The sequence below is a fragment of the Archocentrus centrarchus genome, chromosome 9 (assembly GCF_007364275.1).
Source record: "Archocentrus centrarchus isolate MPI-CPG fArcCen1 chromosome 9, fArcCen1, whole genome shotgun sequence".
Taxonomy (NCBI): Eukaryota; Metazoa; Chordata; class Actinopteri; order Cichliformes; family Cichlidae; genus Archocentrus; species Archocentrus centrarchus.
In genome coordinates this window covers 7,983,867-8,009,488 of record NC_044354.1, presented here as the reverse complement: position 1 = coordinate 8,009,488, position 25,622 = coordinate 7,983,867, and the positions used below count along the sequence as shown (strand labels likewise).

The 25,622-nt window shown below is 40.6% G+C and overlaps 1 protein-coding gene across 2 annotated transcripts in view; it reads right to left on the bottom strand.

The window, feature by feature from the left end:
* The window catches only part of sh2b3 (SH2B adaptor protein 3), a 62,739-nt gene that overhangs the window by 31,084 nt on the left and 6,033 nt on the right, over positions 1-25,622 (bottom strand). For both annotated transcript variants that reach the window (XM_030738100.1, XM_030738099.1), the window contains exon 2: positions 8,649-9,788. In XM_030738100.1, coding sequence (XP_030593960.1) covers positions 8,649-9,761 — 1,113 coding nt within the window. In that variant the 5' untranslated portion in view covers positions 9,762-9,788. The remainder of the gene's footprint in view (positions 1-8,648; positions 9,789-25,622) is intronic.

The window sequence follows — 25,622 nt, the reverse complement described above, 5'->3', positions numbered from 1 at the left end:
TTGTGCCAAAGTCATTGAAGCAGCACGCCTCAAACTTTTGTTGAGTGAAAAATTGCACTCGCACATCACTGTGTGCAGCACACCTTGCAGCAACCTTTATGAATGGGAAACCCTCACCAGCAATCAGCCGAGCATGCTGAATGAGTGTGTAAACGCATATCCCTAGAGGGAGTTGTTGTATTGAAAGATCTGGCCATGTGCTCCAGCGCAGTAGCACGTTATGTAAGGTGATGCGCGATTGGCCGTTCTAGGACATAGTTTTCAGTGGCAGCCTATTGGAAAGGCTTCAGCACCGGACAATCCGACATTGGAAATCACAGTAATAGTTAAGTTTAAATGACAATTTAAAATAGTTCCTGCGATTTAAGCAGGAGAAATATTGTAGGGTCTTTACCCACAATACAAAGCGCCTTGAGGCGACAGTTTGTTGTGATTTGGCGCTATATAAATAAAATTGAAATGAATTGAATTGAAATACAATACCGTATTTTTGGGCTTTTAATGATTTCTTTGAACTGTTCTTTTTCCAGGGTGGAATGATTGTACAGCATACATCTTCAATGGCTTTAAAAAACAGGAACTGGGTTGCATGGGTGGTTAAATGTTCCTTAGCAAGTTGCACCTCAATCTATTGGTATTGGTAGCAATCAACAAGCTTCTGGCAGAATTGGTAGATTGAGTCCATTTAAATTGGTTGGTTTCCTTATCATCTAATCAATCAATTTCTTTTCTGATGTGCCTAAGTCTGGTCTGCATTTTTATGAGAAAGATGCTTTCATTCTGAGCTAGTATAAACATGTAATCACTCCATGTACATATTAGAAATATACAAAATTAAGAAAGAAAAGACAAGGCACAGACCCGGCATTTCACATAGTCTATAAATTTTCTACCAAACTAAAATATTAGTTGGGGTGTATGTATACTTTTGACCGTGTGTGAATTAGAGAAAATCCAAAATAATTTTAAACTTGTGTACCCAATTCTTGGTTTTTAAAGTCATTAAAGATGTATGCTGTGCAATCGCTTCACACTGGAAAAAGAAGAGCTCAAAGTAATCATTAAAAGCCCAAAACTACAATGACATTCATGCCCACGATGACTATATGACCACAACTGTATGGTGTTATTTACTTAGTAACTTGAGAAAGTGTGGCTCTGCCTTCCTCACACTCTCACCCACGCAAAGGCCTGCCATCAGCCATCTACCCGAATGGTATGGTCACAAATATAATGTGATGTACATGGAAAACATATATATATATATATATATATATATATATATATATATATATATATATATATATATATATATATATATATAAAAACACACACACAAAATTTGAATTGAAACGATTTAAAAATCCATAGTAAAACTGCTGCTGCTCTAAATCCAAATTAATGCCAAATTCAACTCTTATTAAAGAAAAAAGAAAAAAAAAAGCCTAGCAGACCTGTTTTTCCTTCACTTCAGAGTCACTATGGGCAGCCATTACATTTCAAAACAACATTTATTATTCCAACCAACCACAGATACTCAGAGCCAACTGGCTAGCTGTCTGAGGTCTTTGCAGAGGTTTAGCTATCCTGATTTCTCTTCAAAACATCCCTCAGATCTCTGTGGGCTGGATGAGATCAGATGTAAAATTAGAAGAAGGGAGGATGAGTTTGGGCACGTCAGACGAACCTTTGTCGTCTTCAAACCTCGTTGCCTTTAATGTCACAAACATGAACATTTAGTCCCATGTCTGTTTCATCTGTCTGGTTACATCAAATGGATTTGTTCACTGGGAGCTTGCGCCATACTGCACGTGATAAATACACATTCAGAGAATGCTCAAAAACACACATGCACCCACACACACATTACATGACTCAGTTACTTGAAGGCATCATTTGCAGGTTTCATGAAACTCAATCCCTGGAAAGCAGAAAAGATACGACTTTGTGGGTGAGATACGAAGACAGTTCTGAGTAAAAAGGAAACTATGTCTAAAGAGACAATCTAAATACAGTTGTCAGAGGAGGAAGGCTGGTCATTGTACTTCTCTATTACTTTATGAGGGTAATGCTTCCATTATTGATTCATCTGCTGTTTAATTTGAGAATCAACTAACTAAATGTTTGGCTAGACAATGGAAAAGCACTGTTTCTGAACTAGTATGAACATGTAATCACTCCATGAACATACTGGAAATATACAAAAAAAAAAGTTTCTAGCAGAGACATACTGCAGTTCCAGTAAAAACTCAGCACGGTGTGTATTATCCTCACAAAGTAGGATATTATTTATGGAAAAACACACTAATGTTGAGCCTTTGAAATTCCATTTGCAAATGCTTTGAGCAGCCCAAATAAAATTTGATTCACTTTGACTGTGCCGGCTTAGGAGCAGAAACCACAGGGGCAGACTTTTAAAAATTTGCACGCCTCAGTGTGAGAAAATATGGGGTTTTAACCAATTTGATATGGATAATCCGAGCCTGTAAATATGCGTATGCATGCAACTGGGGAGAATTTTGACAAGGGAAAATTAAGTTTAATGAAATCTGATGTTTTTTTTTTTATTTAAGCCCAACTGTCAGTTTATCTTTTCATGTCTCCTCCTGTTGTGTTTCCTGCGTCTCGCTCGCCTGGTTTCATTCTGTTTCTCGGACAGCTGACTGGGGCCCATGTGTTTAGGGCTTTAGTTGTGGTATGCAACGAGCCAAGCCAAATTAACGCTGCATGTTGCCATATGAGAGACTGAATTACAACACGTAACACAGAACAGATGGATACCAGAGTCTGTTTGAAAACTATTTTCCACTGATGCTGCAAACTCCTCTCCTACTGTCAGTAAGAAAGCGCAGGGGGGGGGGGGGGGGAGCAGTGAATGTTCACTGAAAGAAAACAGCATCTAATGCATATAGTGAAGCATTTGGGTCTCTTGATTCATTACGTTTAGTTTCTTTTAGTTGCAGGCTCATGATGAAGAATTACATGACCCGAATAGGAGGCAAACAAGAAGCATTTACGTTATACGCCAACATACATAAAAATATGCCTGAGAATGTACAAACATATCAAGGCAGAGAAGGAAAGATCAACAAAATACATGATGTATGCACATGTACGCACAAGCATGAAATGAGACCATGTGGGAAAGATTAGAAGAGCTGGAACAAACACATGCAAATGCACAAACACGCACAGCTGAGATGAGATGAGATGAGATGAGATGAGAGGGCTATAATTAAGATGAAGTCTACAGGAGGTCTGAGGAAACATATCAGACTGTAGCAGTCTGTGGGAACCCTCTCTGGAAGACAGAACCACGATTTTCCTGGCAAGACGTGAACCTTGTCTGTAACCTTGACTACCGAACATCAGACGAAAGGAAAAGTTGGACTCGCTGTTGAAGAGACAGCTTCTGTGGTACAGACAAAGTCAAAGCTGGGAAAAGCTAAAAGAATTACATCAAATATATGAAGAAAACCTTACAATCAAATACTTATTTCACCACGGTAAATAATTTCAATCCACTTGTAACAGAAAATATATGAGTTGCAACATTAAACACGGAGATAAGAATTTGAGGGAAGAATGGAGACTTCTGCTCTTTTCAGCTGAAATAACAATTTTCACTTCTGCAATAAACCAACAGTTGCATTGGCTTTGCTTTGCTATTTTCACATTACAGATGATGTCATAAATAAAAGCTTCGATCTCTTCATACAGTCCTAAGACATGCATGATAGGTTAACGGACTCTAAATCGATTGCAGGTCACATGCAGTGTAAAAGATGGACGTGGCCACCATGGCACCATTAATCGATTTTAGACTGCCTTCTTAAAGCCATATTGTTTTTTTGCAGCCTCAATTGAACATATTTGGATGAAAGACTTATCAGTTAATGCCAGGAAGCTTGGTTAGCATGCTGTATCCATAAACTGTACAGGTGCATCGCACAGATGAAAATATCTAAAACTGAAGCACAAAGTTCTGGGATGGTTCTGTATCTTATTAGTAAGATAATTACATTAAAATGCTCCAAAAGGCACCAACAGTCAACAGTTCAGTGACTTTAATTAGGAGACCGCATTTGGCTACAGCTGCTTGTGTTGGTACGCCTATGATTCAAATATGATTCAGATAAGCTATTAATTTACAGATCAGTTGCTTAAAAATGCACTCGTTTACGCCTCGATTATACTCAGTTGCGGATGCAGACACAGCTGGAGACTCAACAGCTGAGTAGACATCCCGTTACTGAGTAGTTGATGCATCGTAATGTTGCAAGAAACAGGCAGGCACGCAGACGTCCGCACAGACTCTCATGCGCACATCTGATGACAAAATTTATGGCACTCAGGCTTGAGCGAACCCTAGCGGACTTGCGGTATAATCGAGGCTTTAACCTTCCAACAAGTACCTATAGCAGCTGCATGTTTCACATCTATTTTAGGCCTAAATATGGACTTCAGATTATGCAGAAGTGAAACTGCCCTCAGTTTTAACTATAATTAGAGGACAAAACAGACCTTTGTTAGGACTTGCCTGAAGGGTGACTGTGTCTTTCACAGAAGAAACTTTGTTGACTGTTGCCTTCAACATGTTTTTTACATTTAAAGTTTACCTGCTAAAAACAGCAATAACCAAAGACAATGCAATGTGTTGCATAAACTCGTACAGAAGATTATCTTATTGGTTTTTTGCCTTTTCAGGCTAATGCTAAGGAACCAGCAGCTGTGCTGTGACTGCCACTTTCTCACGCAAACTCATTATCAGTTTCCATGCAGCTTGCTCCTTTGTGCTAAATGAGCTCACTGATATTCTGCTTCTCACACATGAAGATATAAATAAAAATACACATGTACGCCGCTCATGGATTATTATGTGCAGCCAAGATATGTGTGATGTGTGCAGGCATACATGCTCACACACTGACACGTTGCCTACAGATGTGTAAAACCCCAATTTTCATTCCCAATAGGGGAACTGTACCAATATAATAAATAGCACAGCAACCCCAACACATTTCAGGATGCTGTGTTTAAATAACTGTTAGGGGCATAAATGCATGTGCTTTTCATGTGTACATTAAATGTGAGAATGTTAGTTCACAGCTCTCCTTCCTTTTAAGGTCATTCTCAGGGCCTTATCTATCTGCCTTCCAAGATTGCACACAGACACACACACACACACACACACACACACACACACAGAGTTCTCAGAGCACCAGTGCATTAAAGCAAAATTGCAAACAGCCAGGCAAATCCTGCCAAAGCCTTCCCATTCTCAACAAATCTTCCCATTCTCAACAAACATGCAAACACGTGCACACATGCACAACTCTGGCCCTAAAATCAACTGAATTACCTCATGCACGTGGTTAGGGCTGTAGCTGGCTGAGGAGTTGAGGGCTGCTAAATATAAAAATCTACAGACACACAAACACCCTCAGACACACACACACATGGATGCAATGTCTCTCTCATGGGCCTCTATTTGTGTCTGAATGCACACTTGCACACACACTAACGAGACTAAACTGTGCTCAAAGTGACCTTATAGACGGCAGTGTGCAGGACAACATTCGACCTGCTCTGATTACTGCTTTGGGGACGTTTGGGGACTGGGTGTGCAACTACATGCAACCTCACAGCTGGCCCCATCTGGAAATATTGCAGGGTTTAATGCCATGAGGCCTTGTGGGGGGAGCCAAGCATGCATTTTCGAAAGAAAGAAAGAAAGACATCCTGCTGCACTGTCAAGAGCTGTCAGCAAACACTGTCGGGGGAGGGAAATCCGATGTGACTTGTTTCCAGATTAAAAATGCAAGTTAGAGTTAAGAAGTACATTGTTCAGTAGATGTGTTTATTAAGAAGCAATACACCAGTCTGGCACTACACTGACAAACCACTGACAACTTTAGTAATTAAAACTATTCATCTTGTTAACATGCCTCTTCTTACACTGAGTCTTATCATTCACATTGCTGTTAATCTGCCATGCACCACCCACCTACCCAATGTTCTAGCCAGCAGTTGATCACGCCATGCTGAGAATTTCACCAGTTCGCTATCGGAACCCTTTGCCATTTCTGTGAACAAGCTCAATACACCGAGACCTAACCCTGCAAGCATCAAGACACTGGACACCCCAGAGGTGCCATCACCATGACCCCACAGGTCAGAGCTGCTTTGCTGGCATTTGGGTAAGTCAACCAATGTTAGGTTGATGGGTTTAATGTTGTGGCTGCTTCGTGTAAGGAGAAAAGTTGTGACTGGCTGCACCAAACCCCAAGCAAACAGGAAACAGTGTGGGAGGTGTACCTCCTCACCAAGGATTAAAAGAAGACACGAATGTTGCAGATTCGTTGATGTAATCGAGTGAAAAATGTCACAGTGTCAAAATACTGAGCTATATAAATGTATATGTGCACATATAAAGGAATGTGTGACAGCAATTGACGGATTAAATCTATCTATGACTAGTAACTTAATTTCCACTTCTTTAACTAGGTTAAATGGGAAACCATTTACATTTATTTTTAAAGGGTATCAGTGTGAAACAAATGATCTTTGTGATGTGTGATGTGATGACCCTGCTGTGCATGGAAAGCATGAGTGTACCTGATGCTCTTGGTCTTCTTTAGATGAAGCTGTGACTATGAGTAATAACTTTCATGTATGTGTGTGTTTGTGTTTATCCTCTTCTCAGAACTGATCTCACTGAAACATGTTACAGCTGACAGGTTCATCATCATGCCTTTCACATCTGTGCACGATAGGTCACTAGATTTGTTTGTGTCAATAAGATGGAAACCCACAGAAGCCTTTAAAGGGCTGGGTGAAGTAAGTTTGCCAAGCAGTCTCGCATACTTTTAAATTAATGCACACACACACACACACACACACACACACACACACACACACACACACACACACACACACACACACACACACACACACACACGCACACACAAAGGCACAAAGTTATTTCCTGTTTCCAGCTGTTTAGTCGCAGGGGTTTCCCCCCCTCCTTCTTCAAATCATCTCTTTTCTCTGCATGTGTTTGTTTTTGTTTTCATAAATGGTATTTTTACTGCCTTTAAGAAGCTCCTTTTTGTGAACAGTTTGCCACATGACAAAACAAGACCAAAGCTGTGATTAAATTTAGCTTTTCCTCAGAAAACATCTTGCTTAACCAGCAGTTTTTAATTCACCTTTGCGTCTAGTGATTGATTATATTTCAGTGGCACCTAGAGAGAATGTGTTGATGATAAATGCAAAGCTTTTAGGTTAACCAATCTGATAAACACACACACACACACACACACACACACACACACACACACACACACACACACACACACACACACACACACACACACACACACACCTGCAAAAACAGGAGACAAAATCTAGTGAAACTCTGTACTGAGAACAACAGAAACAGAAAACAATTGAGTGGTTTTCTTGAGCATCTGCTTGATGAAGTCAAACTAAACATCAAGAAGATTGTAGATAGATTTTAAATGGACTTGTTCAACTTTCCAGAAAATAATTTGTTTTCTTTCTTACTTACTCATATGCATAATAAATCATCATAAAATACTAAGGATCCATGACATGTTTATAAACCAGCTATAAGTGCATGACTGCTCTGTTTGTATCCACAGTTAACAAAAGCTGCAGATTGGCATAGCTGAAGTACATTTGTTTGAACCATCCATCCATAGGAGTATATGTGGTGCCAGGAGGGGTTACACTGAATTTCCTGGCGTGCCGAGAAAGAAAATAAATGAAGTTTTACTCCTCTCCTTTAATTTCCAACATTATGGCATAAGTTTATATATTTAGTTGCTTGACAAGCCAAACAATATTTCTGCAGCCTGTTGTCTTAGACACACCCCACACACTTTGATGCCTTTTATATCCAACAAAGGCTGAAAAAAAAATACAAAAGAAAATGCACAATTTTTACTAAGTAACACAAATGTCTTTTCCCTTTGCAAACTATAATGTAGGCAGACAAAGCTGTTCATGCTAGTCCGCTGTTCCTAACTAAATAAACTTGAAGAAAATGGAGAATAGCGCCATCAGTACAATTCTTCCACTTTAAGCATGCAAGCAGGTGTGAGTAATCTGGTCTAAAAAAAAAAAAAAAAAAAAAATCATATTAGGATCTTAAAATCGATGATATGAATGATAATTCTCCCACATATTTAGTTTAACTGATGTGATCACATAACTAGTTGTGAACATGTGAGACAAGCCGGAACTAGCTGGTTAGCAGCACTGGAGCTTTCAAAGTAAAATACTCACATATGGCACCATTCTGTTTGATTTCTCTGCAGGCAATATGCCAGATCACAAATATGATTGTGAGATCAGCTAAACCTACATGAAACACCAGCCCACTGATAAGGATAAAATAACTGTACGCAAAACCCTGAAGCTATTAGACACCAATCTCCTATTACATTTTGTGTGAAGAGCTAATTCAAAATAAAAATGAATATCTTTACTGCTATAAACAGTGTTGTAAAGAAATGCCCACAGATTATCATGAAAAACCACAGCTGGATTGTTAGAGTTTAGTAAATTATGTGCACCATGAATATAATGAATATAACCTGTGCAAAAGCTTGTGTTTCTACCTTTGGAGGATCATAGAGCTCCAACTGGTACCTCTCCCCTGCTCCTCTTCCTCGAGTGTCTCTGATCCTCCTGACCAGCAGGCGGCACCGCTGCCAGCAAGGCTGTGAGTCCGAAACAGTTTCATCCACTAGAAAGTACCTCAGCTGGCCCTCTTTACAGCAGCCGCTTGCCTCAGACCTCTTCTGCTTCATGCTTTTGCTGCGAAACCTACGGAAACGATCCAGGAGTTGACTGACTACCTTGTGTGAAGCAGCTAAGGGTGTGGCTTCAGAGGAAGAGTGGGAAGAAGAGGATGACATTTCTTCACTAATGGAGGAAACTGCACCCACTCTGTCACCATTATCTGGGGGATTACTATTGTTGATGGTGGGGTTGGGGTTCCTAGGAGAAAGGTCCTGGGATGAGCAGGGATTGGGTTGGGGTGATTTCTTTAAAAGCTGTTTTACAGACTTCCGGATTTGGCTGAAAGAGAAATGTGTCACTTCAGAATTTTCTGAGTTTGAGGTCAAGGAGTCAGAAGAGTACCGTTCAGATACCTGGCGTCGATCTGTGCCAGAGATCTCCTCGTTACTATGGCTATGAATCAGAAGCGACCCACTACCAGTACTGCGAGATCCTGAAAAGGAGTTTCCTGCAGCGCATCTCAGTGGCTGCTCCTGCTCCCGGCTCAACACCACCGGCTCCACTTTTGGTGATGCAGTCAGTGGACCAGCTCCTCCATTTGGTCTGCCAGCCACCCGATAGTCCTCCGTCGGAGACAAAGTCCGCACTCGACTGATCACAGGCTGAGAAGGAAGGACCACTGGAGATGATGAGGAAGCACTACCAGAGGCGGCAGAGCTTGCGTTCTGGCCAAGTGGCGTGCCATCTTTGTCGACCTCGCAGCAGAAGTGTTGCTGGAAGAGGTCGGTAAATTGCTTTGAAAAAGTCTCTGGCGGAAGCACGTCATGCTGTGGTCGTTCTCTGGCAAAGCTCCGGTAGTGCCTGGCCAGCTCCCGGGCTGTGGTGAAGGCATGCAGCTCGCAGAACTCCCTCCAGCCTCTTGGGGGAACTGCCACACCTGGGCCTGCTGCTGTTGTGGTGTTGGCTGGATGGATAGTGTTACCATTCATTGCAGTAACCAGAGTGGATGAGAATCACTGCGGAACAGAAAAAGGAGGAGGGAAAGAGAAATGGATGGATGAAAAGTGGAAGAAAAGAAAGAAAAAAGGCAGAGGAACAAATAAGGAGATACGGGAATGCAATTAGATCAAGATAATGTTTAGAGTTGTGCAAGACATGCAGGACTAAACAGTTACAGCACGTTTTCAACTGCTTCAAAGTTTAAAACAGTTCAAACACTAAGAACATTCAAAAGTCTGATTTCATCTGTGCTTAATCTTTAACCACACAAATTGGATTACATGGGCTAGGATACTCTGGCTGATTGCCAGAGTATCCTAGAGTATCTCAACAGAGGGCCACAGTTCACTTAAAAGACAACGGATTGCTAATCAGTGGAGGAAAACACTGGAAGTGCACCCACTCTAAGGAAATTTAAGGAACTTGTCTCCTACAGCAGAGGTGAACCAAGTGAAAGGAGAAACTGGGTTCTAACCTACACTGATACAGATGGCAGACACTCAAGTATTTTATGAATGGAAACAGTAATTAGTCAATAAGACAGATGGTGAATGAGGCCCTGACTGAGGAAGTACAGTTAGAAGATTTCTCAATCAGCCACACTGCGTACATGGCCATTTGTGTTTGTGTTTACAGATGACCCATTTTAATGTTAGTTCTGCTTTTGTCCCCCGTCCACCATGCCAGTTATGTTTTAAGACATGACACATTAAACCAAAACAATTATTCATTAACTTAACAAATCTCATGGATTTAGTGAACTTTAAAAAAAAATGAATGTTTTTTTCAGGGGATTTCCTTTAACTATAATTAACATTAAAAAATAAATAAATAAATAGGTGGCGTTGGGGTGGGGATAGGATTGTCCAGTAGGGAGTAAGGCCCAGACTAACAAGTGTTTTTGACCTTTAACCTTTTAACCTGTCTTGCAAGGGTTACCACTCCTGACGGCCAGCCTCCACCGCAATATCTGCAGGTGTAGGTGGGGGCAACACAGGGTACAGGCATTATCAACTGCATCACTTAATGAAGGAAGAAGTTAACACGCAGCAGTTCTGTTCCTGTACAGTGCACACATGCTTTGACCTGCCCACTACAATTAAAAAACTGCTACTGCAGTCATTTTAAAGAAGTGTGTGGTTTAACCTGTTAACCACACAAATAATCAGAAAAAAGGAAGGACACATTACGAAATATTTAAAGTGCCCCGCTCATGTCCCTCTATTCAAACATCCATGTGTTTATTCCCTGTTGACCCTGAGTATACTAAACACATAATTACAGGGGAAGTAGGAAAAACACACTTTCAAGTAACTACAGTAGAACTGAGCTTATCCTGAAGTGGAACTTCTGGGTATGCAAACAGCATAAAGATGATACCGAAAAGTGTGTCGACGTGGAAATGAACAGCCCAGATATGACTGGGTTTTATCCCAGTGTTGAGAGACCCCAAAATTGTCCTCGTCCCAGTATCTGTTCAGATATGGCATGAGCCAAATGACGTTTAAAGAAACAACCAATGGTGCCAATCAAAGTATATCTCACTTTTGATAGAAAAAAGAAGCAGAAATGAAAGAAGTCCAATATGATTAGATATAGAGATGGGACAAAGTCCTGAAATGCACAGGTAGGATATTAAAAAAAAAAAAAAAAGTCCCAAGATGTGGCCATACTGGGACAAGAAGGCAGCACTGAGGAGTTGTCACCTGGTGCTGGCGCAAGCTTAGTTCGCAAGGTTCAGCTATAATTAACTGTGATATTAAATGGGATTTTCAGCTAGTGAGGAACAGGGTTAAAAAGAACATCAGCTGACTCCATCGAATGGACAGAAGATGCCCCAATAATGCATGACTTTAAGTCTTAATACAATTTAAACATGGGGGGAAAAAAAACCTCATGAAGGGGAAAAAAATCAGCTGTAGAGACCAGAACTGATTTTTGTATCAACATGTTTTATTTTCTGCACTAAATGTGGGCATTTTAATGTGAGAGTCTATGACAATTGACCCACTTTTGGCACCACCTTCAAGTAGTCATTAGTGGCCATCTGCAGTTCTTGGCACTTGCATACTGGCTTAATTTTCTAACCTGGAAGCTGGTGCTTGGTTATACGACACTTAAACCCACCACTGGAAGAAGTTCACACACACACACACACACAGAAATTAATTTAGTAGTAATCTTTGAGAGAACACAAAATAATGATTTAAACAAACTGCCACTTTGTATCCAAACACTACAGACATTAACATTAACTAAGATATAAAACCAGACACATGCACAGCCAGATTTTTTCTTATGTGTTTCACATAAACATGAAATCCCAACATAAACATACCTGAGATGGTTAAAAACACTTCAGTGGTGTGTCAGAGGAGCTATTCTTTATGATGCACTTAAACTATGACCATTAAATGTACTTATGTTTCACTGAGTTCAATTATAAGTTCCTCTGAATATGAAATTTAGGATGAAAGGATTTGTTGCACAGGTTGATGCTGCCTGACTCAAGTAAAGCAGTGAGCACAGGTAGAATATTTCACCATAACACAAGCTAGAAACAAAACCTAAAGGTGCATTTAGGAAGGAAGTCAACATGCATTATTTATCAACTAGAGTTGCTTCTTTTTCTGCCCTTACATGTCTTCCCATAATGAAGTCTTGACCAACAGTTGAACAGACTGACTATAAGACTTAAGCTGCAGTATCATTATTAAGGGTTTAACCTTCTCTAACTTCTACTACAGTACATACCATCTTCCTCCAGTGCAGCAGAGAAGAGTCTATTCGGCATACAGGAAGTGTAAGAGTGCTTGTGCATATGGGTGCGTGTAGGCTGATGTGTGTGTGTGTGTGTGTGTGACGAGGGGAGGTTGTCACAGACTGTGGTCCAAACGATCACAGACAACCACAAAAAAAAAAAAAAAAAAAAAAGGGGGGGGGGGGGGGGGGGGGGGGGTGTCGTTGTGGTCGGGCCAAATCATGGAGCAACATGTCTTGTTATCTCCTTGCTCTGTGTCTTGAGCGACAACCTTGTAAAATTTATTAGGTTACATCTTAAAATAAGCCCCCAGTTTTTTTCACTAGCACCACCAAACATATCAAGGGGTCACGTACGTCAATGAGGCAGTGAAAATTTGGCATCGTGAAATATTGCGTCACTAAAGTTCCTGGATGTGTCCTGTCACAACAACTAATTCCCTTCCTGTACTTTTCAGAGCATGCTCAGTGCATGCCCCCTCTTGCCCCTGCAGCTGGCCTCCCCAGAAGCTTGGTTCTATCTGCCTGGCCAGCCCAGCGATGACTCAGCACTGACTAAAGAACATACATACACACACACACACACAAAAACACAGACACACACTTCCTCTCGCCGTATCCCACTGGGGGCTCTCGCTGTCTCCGTTCCCAGGGTTTTCCCTTTCGTTTCATCCCCTCTGTCCTCTGAGGATCTCCAGATGTGTTTGGATTCAAGCTTCCTTTACTTTTACCTTGACGGAGAGCCACATTCAAGCTGTGAGGGGAAACAAAAAGGCTAACACAGCTTTTGTCTCTCCTTTCTCTGTTCTTATCTGGGACCTCTAACCTCAGCTGACTGTTTTATTATTGTATTATCGCTTTCCTAGACAGCATTCAGCAGGAGACAACAGAAACAGAAAGTTGCAAATGGAAAATATTCCCGCACACTCCTGCCTTTTTTCTTCCTCATCTTATTCATCACTCCCTCAACCTCCTCCTTTTACTCTACAGTGCCCACATTCTTCTCTGTGAAGCACACACACACACACACACACACACACACACACACACACACACACACACACACACACACACACACACACTGATCGCTTTCTTTGTCTCTCTTGTGTGCTTTACAGAAATTTGGCACGGCTCTTTTCTCCACCATTGACAGCACAAAACAACCTGAGGAACTGCTGCACTGTCTCGAGATCAGCAGCAGCTTTTTTGGCAAGAAAAAAAAAAAAGAAAAAAAAAATTGGTCTAACCAAACAAATGCTACTGTGAAACTACTGATGCAGCAAGTCAACCACTGCTGTTTAAAAGAGCAAACAGGTAGTGGCACATACCACACTCATAAGTCTTTAATGGACAGACGCAAATGTCAAACAAGTGACAAAACGCAGCAGCTAGTGACTTGCTGCCATTTAGAGAAATATACAATAATCTCTCTTTTCGGAGCCTCTCATATGAGGCAAAGTCCTTCTAGAAGCAATCCCGGCAACTCGGCAGCCATCTTAAAACACCTCCACAATCATTTAGGCAGTTATTTTAAATGAGTTGCACAGCTCTCCCCTATCCTCATGATTTTAATGCTCCATGAGTGGACATAAAAGAGCCTGATTTCAATCAAGAAGGAAGGAAACAGGATGTGTGAAACACACACATGAATTGATCTCGTTAGCATGAGTAACCTCATGACTCAGGACTTACTGGGGAAACTCATGTGTCAAATTGTGGTATTTTATTCCCACTAAATGGAAGTGCTAGCAGTATGCTTTACAGTAAACAGCCTCCTGGATGTGGCCTGCAGGGAGCCGAGTCAAAATAATCTGTCGTTAAAAGTTTTTGTATGCGCAAACTTTAACACCACATGGCTGAGATTTCAAAAGAAAAGAGAAGGCATTCATTTTTGTGAAAACCAGGAAAATAAAATCTCCCAAGACTGAGGCTTATACAACATTACAACTCATAGATAATAATCATATGCTGCTGGTCGATGCAGACTGCGGGGAGGTCCTATTTATATCTTACAGGCCTGGTATCAGCTCCCACACACCACTGAGTTCCCCTGTTGTCCCCAGTTGGGAACAGCTTGTTTGACCCATGAAAGTGCTGCAGTGACCTGAGTTTTCAGACCATGTATTCAAGGCAGGAGGTAGGGGGCTGTGATGGTTGCATAAATGGCTTGAATGTACTGCAGTACTTCTAATGGCCACTAGAGGCTGGATGCCTAAAAGAAATGCAGCCTGGGTGGGAAAATGTTACAAGTCTGATAACTACAAAACTACCTGGTAAAATAAGTTTTTAAAAGGCTTTTAAAAACTAATTTGTTTCTTTTAACTTGTAAATTTGAAAGTTACTTAACCAAACTGATCTTGAGGCTTCTGTGGGTTTGTATAGGGGACAATTTTTGATTACCACTGCCACCAAAACAAAACAAAACAAAACAAAAAAATTAAGCATAATCAAAGTAATTTTTAGCTAAAATGTGAAACAACTGATGTTGGTTGATCGGCAAATTGAAAAATCTTATTTTTTAATCTTCAATTTTATTTAACTTAATATCTTTGAGTTTTAAGTGGGTTAGCTGAACAAATTAACCATTAAGAAAGCACCACTTTGCAATTATAAATCTATTATTAGACCTTACATACTGAAATATGCCATTTCTGATGTGTTCATACTAAAAGGCTAACAAAGACAAGTTGACTATATGCCTTGCTGGCAGCTGCCCCGATGATTTTGTTGATACAATATCAATTTGTTTTCAGCAGATTTTGAGCACAGGGCACCGTACACCAAAGTGTTTTTTTTTTTTCCCCCTAGCTGAAAGCACCCAGCACTTCTTCTGAAAATACTCTGCTAGGAGTGCTTCAGAGTACCTAAGAGGCACAGCCATTTTTGCAGCTCTGACACTTTGGTTGCTAATCGGGTGCAAGTATAAATACTCAGAGAGCAGCAGCATTAACTTGACCTTCACTGATGTTTAGCACTTGTTGTGACGGTTGGTCAGTGTGTTGTCCTGACCCTCTTTCCACTGTGACTGGACAGCTGGGTAAAGAGTAACAGCGAAGAAGTACACAGCATGGAAAAGATGACTAGCACCTTGTTTCGCCGCTGTCGCCACTGTAAACAACTGGAAAAAGCATGCAAGCCTCAGAATAAATAGAGGAGACTTTGCAGATTTGTGGAGGTTACAGTGGGATATTTCAAAACATACCATTTTTCAAAATGCAATCGGCTTCTCTAACTGCTAAAACAAACTACATCAAACTGGTCCTGGAAAGCTATTTTAGTTGCACTTTTCCCCTTATGAAAGTTAAGGCCTCAGTCGCACAAGCCTAAGGTGTCAGCAATCTCCAGTCACAGCTGGCTGTTGCGAGGCACAACCAGTCACAAAGACGATGGTACGTCAAAAACTTCCATGTTGCTAGCAGCTTTCTGCAGTTGCCCACAGCTTACGTGGAAGTTGCCATCTCAAGCGAGAAGTAGACTGGAAATGAATAATGTTCACCTTCAAAACTTGTGCCTTACCATTTCAACCAACAGGTTTTAAAAAGGTGCAACTTTTACTTTGAACATAAACGGTCTCTGTTCCTGGTCTGTTTACAGACAAGTCGGCATCTTCCATGCAAACCACGGGTGACCACAAGGAGGTTTTCAGTGCAGCACCACGTACCTCTTTGCGACAGATCTCAGGGACTGCCAGCAACCACTTGCCAACCAGTTGAGGAATACACATTTTTCTCTAGCGACCTGTGATTGTCAGGGGATCAGCGATCATTTAACCCATAGTTGTGAAAGAACCCCAAATTCACTCCCACAGTGGAAATCAGATAAGCTCTCTCTAAAGAGCAAGATGTGAAGAAATTTTCAACTACTAAGTATTAAAAGGTGAATATGAGCATTTAACTTTGTTGTTCCTGACAGCAGAAGTGGAATTAAACTCTTTCTTACACAAATGAGAGGGAGATGCAACCCCAGGAGCCTTAAAGACTAAAAAATATTTGAGAGGCCAAGAGACGATCTAAGATTAATCACCATTGGAAATAAAGATTAATTACTGCTTGACTGCTACACATCAGCTCCAACATTGCAAATTTTCACACAGCAAAAACTGACATAATGCCAGCCATCTGTACATCTAACCTCAAAAAGTCCTTTGCAGACATAGCATCACTGGCACAACCTCTATATATTTAGAGACATGCTTAAACATGAATGCATATCTCATTGTTCGGTGATGAGCTAAGCTATTTTTTTTTTCTTGGTCTAAAACACACAAACATACAGACGTGTGAGCAACTAGTCTGGGAATGTGTGTACATGCACACCTCCATGTGCTGATTAGTTGTACATTATTACAAAAAATAGGACGCTGTCCTGTCACACTCATTAAGTAAAATGCAATTTACAGCAAGCCACATCCATCTGACCTTTATATAGCCCAAGCCTTATTACTGAGAACAGCCGGATCCAATCTATTGCTTATGACTCAATTAATCTGCATGGCATCAAGGCTCACAGAAACATCAAACACTCCGGCGTTTCCCGTTAAAACTGGAGTGGAAAATATAAATAAATCACACACACACAGGGAAAACAAAAAAACAAAAAAAAAACCAGCAACACGTGCATCACAGGGTCTGGGGATGAAAAATAGATTTTATTACCTCTGAATTTTCCCTCCCTGAATCACTGAATGAATCACAGAAATACAGATACATTTACAAAGCAGGGGGAGAGTAAGTGATTGTGAAAGGGCAGAGAAAGAAGAGGGAGACGGCAGTAAAGCAGTGAGGAACTCAAGAAAAGGAAGAGGAGGAGGAACACGAGTCACAAGGACAGAGAGAAAGACAGATGGGGGGATAATGAGAGGCCAGGCAGGAAGTGAGAATAACAAGCAGGAGAAAGCCGAGAGGAGAGGAGACGGCGCCAGGTTTGTGGGTGATGGTCCAGGTGGCAGAGCAAGAGAGGAAAAGAGAGGATCACTGCTCGGCTCTGCTCCGCCTGGGCAGCAATCACAGCAACAGGAAGCCCTGCCCTGGCAAGCAGCAAGCAGTGCACACATGCAAAGACACCGTGCATGTGCACGCACACGCGCACATACCAATATGCAGCCTTACATTGGGGGTGGAGAGAGGACTAGAATATCAAGTGCAAAAGCTGCTACTTAAAATATTTAACTGCGAGCATAATAAATATACTTTTGTGGTGACTGCAAGTGAAAAAACAAAACAAAACAAGCACTTTTCCTGGAACTTTTCTTCTCACAGATTTTAAAGGCTACATCGCAATACACGATACACATCATGATATATTAGGACAATCTCGAAATTACTTTATAAATGTTCGATTTATCCCTTCAATGCATACAATCACCCCACAATGAATAACTTAACAAATATTAGCATCAACCAGGTTAAATTTAAAGGTACAGTGTGTAAAATCTCACTGCTAGACATCAGTAGATTGAAGACTGCCATCAACTGAATTCTCTTTTCTTTCCCCTCCCTCAAGTGTATAATCCCAGCTACAACGGCCACTGTAGGACAAACACAAGCGAGGTCAAAAACATTAAATTTAGACTGTTTGTACACATTATGTTTTAATATATTTGAATGACATCAACACTTAGCAATAAATCAAGAATAAGTAAGTACGTAAAGTAAATACGTTTAACAACAACAGCTGAGTTGTGTTCAAATACAGGCTATTTATAACTTCAGACTAAGGGGTGGATGATGACCAAGTGGGTGATCCTAATTTGGCATATGATCTGCTTTTCAGAGAAATGCCACAAACCATGTCATTAAACAAATTTATTAGTAAGTGCTGTCCAAGCTTTTCCGTCTCCACATCAACTAAGCAACAGCCTGATCATTTGTGAGCGTTAGGATGGTGCTCACCACAAGATGCAAGATGCATCTCAGAGGTGCAGCTTACTAAATTTGTGTGCTGGACTTTTAGCTTAGAGTTGCAGGATTTTTATCCACACGCACAACAAATCATGTGATCAAATCAGGTAAACTAAATTTGTGGAGAAAAGAAGTGTGATTCAGATCATAATTCTACCCTGAAAGACCATGACATGACTATTTAGTCAATTTCCCCTACGAGAGAGTACACAGGAAGCTAAATTAGCCACCAAATGTTCCCGCCAAAGAACAGCGGGTAATTTTAGCTCTTATCAATGTGATATTAATGGGAGGAAATGGGCCAGCTTTTATCAGTTTCTGAGATGACATGAACTGAGTCACAACACGAAACTGTAAAAGATGTGAAATCACTAATTGTTATTGTTATCACTCTGCTAAAGCAAGTTGTCACTGTTGCATTTTTGAATCGTCAAATATCTTAATATTGTGATCACATTTCTTTTTATTATATTATGACACTGCTACGATGGATGGGGGGAGTCAGGGTGAGAACGGCGAGCATAAATGCACCATTAGACTCCCATTTTGAACAGCAGCAATAATTGCATTAACAGCCTGATACAGAAATTATTTTGATCTCTATAGCTAATTTCTGGCTAACAACTGTAGAGTGGATAAAAAAACTTTCCCATTTACAATTTGGTTACTTTCACTGACAAGTATACCAACAAAGGCAGTTCTAACCACTAATTCAGGTCTCGACTGTACCTGCACTGCTGGTGCCTTCTGGAGCATTTTAATGGAATTATTTCACAAATAATACGGACTGCTGTGTGGTGCAGACCGTCCAAACCATGTGGGCTCCACTGAGTGAAAATTTTATTAGAAATGTTTATATATAACTTTTATATAGTGCTAAGAGATTATGGATAAAACTAACCAAGTTTGCTTCTGTCAGCAATAAACTGACCCTAAACTAGATAGTTTAAAATAAAGAGTCCAGAAACAAGTGGGTGATGGCTTGGTGGCTACTAGGGATGTTCTTGGCAACTAATTTCTTAGTAGACTAAACAAGGAAAAAAAAATTTGACTAACCGACCAGTCTAAAACTAAGAAAACTCAAATATTAAGATAAATTTTATGACTGTTTAATGGACAATGTCAATGGCACTTCAAATGTTGCTTAACTGTGTGGCACTGCACATTGTGCATTATGAACACTGCACGTTTTAATCCAGAAAAAAGAAAAAAAAAATTTAATAAATTGATGTTAACTATATGAAAACATTTTACTGTAAAGGTGTTTATGCATCATTAAAATATGAGAAATAATCTGAAAAACAAATAACTTGCGACTTAAAAGTGTGGCGCATTGTGCCGCACATTATGAACGATGCTCGTTCTACAATTCATGACACGCATCTCAATAAAAGTTAAAATCTAAAATGATAATAAAATAATACAAACAGCCATCCATCTATAGTCTTCCGCTTATCTGAGGCTAGGTCGCAGGGCTTCTCCCCAGCCTACCCATGACTTCAGTCTTTGCAGAGCTACGACGTAACCTACGTAAGTGGCCGATGTTGTTGTCAGCTTTTATGCTAGTGCAGTTGCATTGCGTGTGTCAATTACCTTTCGGCTGTGTCCCAGTGTTTTACATGTGGTGCCGGCCAACAGAAACATAAAATGCTTCCTACTCTTTGCTGTGGTCAGTTTTTTTTCTAAAGTGCAAACACATTTGTCCCTCTAGTTTTTTGCTTCTTTGTACAAACTTGAGGGAAGTAGTTGGAAATGCATGCAAGGAAATGACAGTGTTTTTTGGAAGGTGCACTTCAGGTTAGGTTTTAAAACTTCAAAAATAACCAACAATATTAGTAGACCTGATAAAAATATTGGGCCAAAATTAACAGAGTTATGGCATTTTTCTATAACGATGTCAGGGCTGCAGCTCTGACATCGTCAGATGTTTTAGGACAAACATTTAGGACAAACATTTACGGCACCAAGAATCAATTCAAATCTTAACAATTAGGCTAATCAACTACGTCTGATACAGACTAGCGATAATAGCGACGATTAGTCGTCTACTCGCTCACATCCCTAGTGGCTACTGCCATCTTTTATATACAGTCTATCGAAAGGACTAGCAAATTTATGACATCACAACTTCTCTAGCTTAGTCTGTAAACTAAAAAAATATATCACCATGTCTATGAAGAGACTGTTTCATAGGGATGTGCACATAAGTGTACATAAAGCTGATAAATCTGGCAACAAAGTTTCATCAGCAACAGAAGAAAATAGAAGATGAGCATACAGGAATAAAAATCCACATACCACTACTATCCAAGTCTGTTTTCAAGAGGAAAAAAGTCCCAGGAATTTGCTCCAATACAGTCACCATTCAATATAGTTATAACATGCACAACTCTGCTCTGCTGATAGGCAACATACCAGTTAACACAAACCGACACCATGTGACCTTTTTTCTATCCCTTTCACTTCATGTTTTATACTTGAGTGCAACAAGCTGCTCTGCATCACGCCAAAGTGGCACAGCCTGACAACAGCTGCATGCAGTGAGGAGTGTTGAGCCCGATTGATCAGGTGCCTAAAAAAATTTTTCTTGTAATAAAACAGTTTGACATGAAAAAGACATACAGTCGTAGGGTTAGGATTGGCTGAGGCTTAGTGTTCCTGTTTGTGTGAAGTGAGATGTGAAAGAGCTTTGATAATACACAGAGCAGAAAGCGAGACACACACACAGCTTACATAATTGAAGAACATATTGTAAAGGAGGAAGTAGCGCTGAAACATGAGATAACTTTGGGCTTAACTTCCCATAGCTTGAGGAAAGCATCAGCTGATTCAAAGATATAACATGAGGGGTGGGGGTGCAACTACATCTCAACTAGGCACAGCCACAGACCAGTGGCCATGTTATAAAATGTTTAATCTCGATGTAACAAAGACGTGGAGAAGTTTTATTTCTGTAATCCTTCTTCTAAACACTAACACAGCTGGCTTATGGCTCTGTGACAACCAGCAGGAAATCTTCTAACACATGCAAAAAGAAAAAAAATAAATCTGATCTAGCCACATTACTCAAAAAGATGCTATGGAGCGAGAGCAGGGGTGTAACAATACCGAAACTGAGACTGAAATCACAATACAAAAGCCTGCCAATGTGGACTTACCATGCCATAAGTTTGAAAGTGTTAAAAAATATGCCTATATTAGAAAAATAATTTTAACATAGGAGGAGGCGAGACTACAAGATTACCTGGGTATCACATGTTGTAACTTGTTTAAACTAGCCATTTGTCCCACATGGTGATATGACCCTTTAAAGTTTACCCAAAATTCACTTTTTGAAGTCTTCTTTATTGAATTATCAGAACTATCAGATCACATGTCCAGTATGCCAGTTCTTTTTCTCTTACTGTGCATCATGGACATCAAATTGGTGCAGTTTTGTGTTTATATCCAATGAGACAAATGATTAAATTTATGCTCACAAACTAGATTTTGGCTTTAGATTGTGATAAACCCAGAGCTTAAACGCATATTGTGGGCCTGAAAATTTAACTTTGGATATGTCGTGTACTTAAGAAGTTATAAGGGCTCAAAAATGCTGGAAATTTAAGGCAAATTAAAGAGCACAAAATTATGACCTATCTTTGAGTACTTATACATTCATAATGCAATGTATACCAGTATCACAGGCATGATATGAAATTTTCAAATACCACTACACTGTTGAAAAGATAACTAACTGTGGCTTTTCAAGTGGTTTAAATGTATTTACTATAAGTCACAAGTAATGCCAAAGAAGGTATGGTGAGGGGGGTCTGCAATAAAATGATCAGTCTCCCAAAAGCTAAAATACTAACACTGTTGCTCCAGGAGAATCAACAGGAAATCGTTTGTCTAACACATGTAAAAAAGAAAAAAAAAAATACTTATATACCCACATAACCCAACACAAAGCTGTGGAGTGAAAGCAGGGGTGCAACAATTCTGAAACCGAGACCAAAATCAGTCAAACGCCTGCTCGCGTGGAGCTGTTAATGCCTGGTTAAATCGTGGGAGTTTGGTGAAAGCGCTAATGGGCCTGTGGTAATTTTTTCAGTCTTTTGTTATTTCTATTCTTTAAGAAAAAAACAAACAAAAACTGAATTGTTACAGCCCAGTCCACCATGTTTGGCATTTACTGCAGTTCCTACAGAGAGCAGCTTTGGGAAACTGCACCATAACAGAGGAATCCATTCTTTAGAGATGGTGGCAGGTTGATCAAAGGGATGAAATTCTCTCTCCTTTTTTTCTTTGCACTACTGATTTTGTGACATTTGACTAAGATTGGAAATAAGACCTTGGCTGAGCTTGGCTGACTGAAATGAAATGTTTGCCTGTAATGCAGACCTCGTTGTGTGTTGTATTTTGTCAGCTGTGATGCCTGTAGTGTCTGTGATGCCTGTCATTTGCTGCTGACCTTCTTCCCTCCTCACATGTCACAACCACACAGTCAAAGCCAAGTCATAACTTTTTTTCTTTCTTTCTTTCTTTCTTTTTTTTTTTTGCCTGTCATTACAGGAGCCCTATATTTTAGTATTTCCTTGACATGCCAGGGTCAGGATAATGACAGACTGCAGACTGTGCAAAGATGTTTTGTATTAGTCATTGGTAGGATGTCAGACAGCTGGATGGATGCTTATTAGTCGGGATTTCACTTGGTTATTCAAAGTACTGGATACATAATATCATCATATTAACCATTTAATTTAAGGGAAAACCCCAGTTTGTTTTCTCAGTGTGTACTGAAAATGGACTACCCCTGCACACACTTTGAATTCCTTATCACAGATCCAGTATTTAGCTTTTCTATTTTCCCAACCTGCCTCCCTCTCTTAGTTCCCACACCACAGGAAATAGCCAGAAAGTAGCTGGGCTTTATTTCTGTGTGTCTTAAGAATAGCAGCATTGTGTTATTGTTGTGGGAATGCAGAGGACTGAGCTAGGGAATACTCTTCTAAGTAGTACCATTTTGCCTATACACAGTGTATAGCAAGAAACAGTGTACACAAGACAAAGGACAAGTCCTAACCAGTTCACTGCCTTTATCGCCTCTTGATTTCTGTAGCTTTACGATGCAGACTAATGGAATTAATGGAAACATAAATGTTTATTTAATTTTTAAAGCTCTTGGGGGGGGGGGGGGGGGGGGGGGTTGAGGCTTGAGCAATACTGGCTACATGGATATTGTGAAAAACAGCACTTCATTAAAAACTGATTATATACGTTGAAATCTTTATAAGTTAAACTGTCGTTGAAATGATTCCTTAGTGTTCAAACAGAACTAAATCCTAAAATCTTAACACAAAAAGGCATGTTCAGTTCAAGCTGACACGTTTTCAGCTATGATCATGTCAGCTGCAACATTTCAGCATTTTATCACAACCCATTTATGAAATATATAATTATTGATACTATCAAACTGGTGCTCAACCCAAAGGCTGCATCTGAAGATTATCTTGTGTTTTCATTATCAGTTTTTCTACACTGATTAAATCTTTGTGTAGGGTGAGAAAATAGCAACTGCAGGTTTTGCAGAGAACAAGGTGGCAGCTTCCATTAGGCCATTACTGTATGTTAAAGCAATACAAAACCTAGAGCCTTTACTTTTACAGTATAGTAATGTTCTGCTGACACTCATGTGGACATTACTTTTGACACTTAGCGCCAACGGAGAACTTAAACTGTCATCAATTAATCAATAAATAAATTGAAATAATTATAAAGCCCAGTGACCAGGGTCACTCACAAAAGAAATGGCTACCTGGAGTCCAGACAGATCACTAGAGAACTGGCAGCCTCCGATCACTAAGGAAAAATGTCTATTGCCCAACCAGCTGGCGAGTAGTTGCTGGAGGCTGCTGGCTGTCGCTGGGTGAAATCGGTCACAAAGAGGGTGCTGCACCAAAAACCTCTTTATGATTACTTTGATTGCAAGTAGATTGCTGTGGTTGCTCGTAGTTTGCGTTGAAAACACAGATGTGTCTGCAAACTAACCACCGAGCGATAGTGAAACTTGAAACGGTGTGACGCAAACTGGAAACAAAGAACATCCCTCTTCAAAGTAAAACTTGTGCCTTACTGCTGAAACCAACATGTTTCAAAAGGCACCTGTTACTTTGATGGTGTTTCCGGTTTTAAGCGCACTCTTCACTACAGCTTAGGGAGTGGCTGGCAAGTGCCTGCAGACAAGTTGCCGTCTTCCATGCAAACTACAGTCCATGGTGGCAATCTGTTAAGTGACCAAAGCAGGAACCACTTGCATATGGTCAGCAAATACTCTTTTGTCAAGCAACCAGTGGCTGCCAGGTGGTCACCAACCATTCTCTAGGCCTGTATGACTGGGGCCTCATGCCACATTTCCACTAGTACCTACTCAGTGTGGCTCGACCCTACTTGGCACGGTTTGTAGGCTTTTCCATTAGGTCCTGATACCAGGTACTATTTTAGTACCCACTCAGCCAGGGTTCCAAGCGATCCAAAAATGTGACGTCGAAGAACAGCATGCCATTGATTGTCGTCACTAGCTAAGTCATGAGAGTGACTCCTTCACCAGAATCAACCACGCCATTTTTAAAACCCAACAGAAAGAAAATGGAGGGAAGCAAACCAACAGATTCTCTCATCTGCCAACAAGCAGACATTGTGTGCTTGGTGGCAGATGAGAGAATCCAGAGGGAGCTAGACCGAGCGACGAGAAAATAGAAAGTTTATCATGAGGTCTCCGAGCTAATGGCTGCTCACGGGTACCATTGCACAACACAGCAGTGTATACATTGTTGTGCTGTGTTAGAGTTGAATACAAATTACGTCAAGAGACTACTGCCTGCATTGCTATATCGACTCCACCTGCATTGAGGTGGTTTTCAGTTATAATGGAAACAAAACAAGACCGTGCCGAGTTGTGTCGAGTCGAGCCGCGCTGAGTACTAGAGGAATTAGCTGACCAAAAACCACACAGGAACAGCTTGTGAACCATGAAGAGCCCAAGGCTTTGACCTACCCTTCCAAAAAGGCAGGTCACTCTGCAAAAATGCTGGAACGAGCTCAATCCACAGAGACCCCACCCTGCAGCCGACACGACCCATAGGATCCAAGTCCCAGATGCAGTAAGGCAACCACATAGCTCCCACACCCCCCCACAGGTCAGAACTGTGA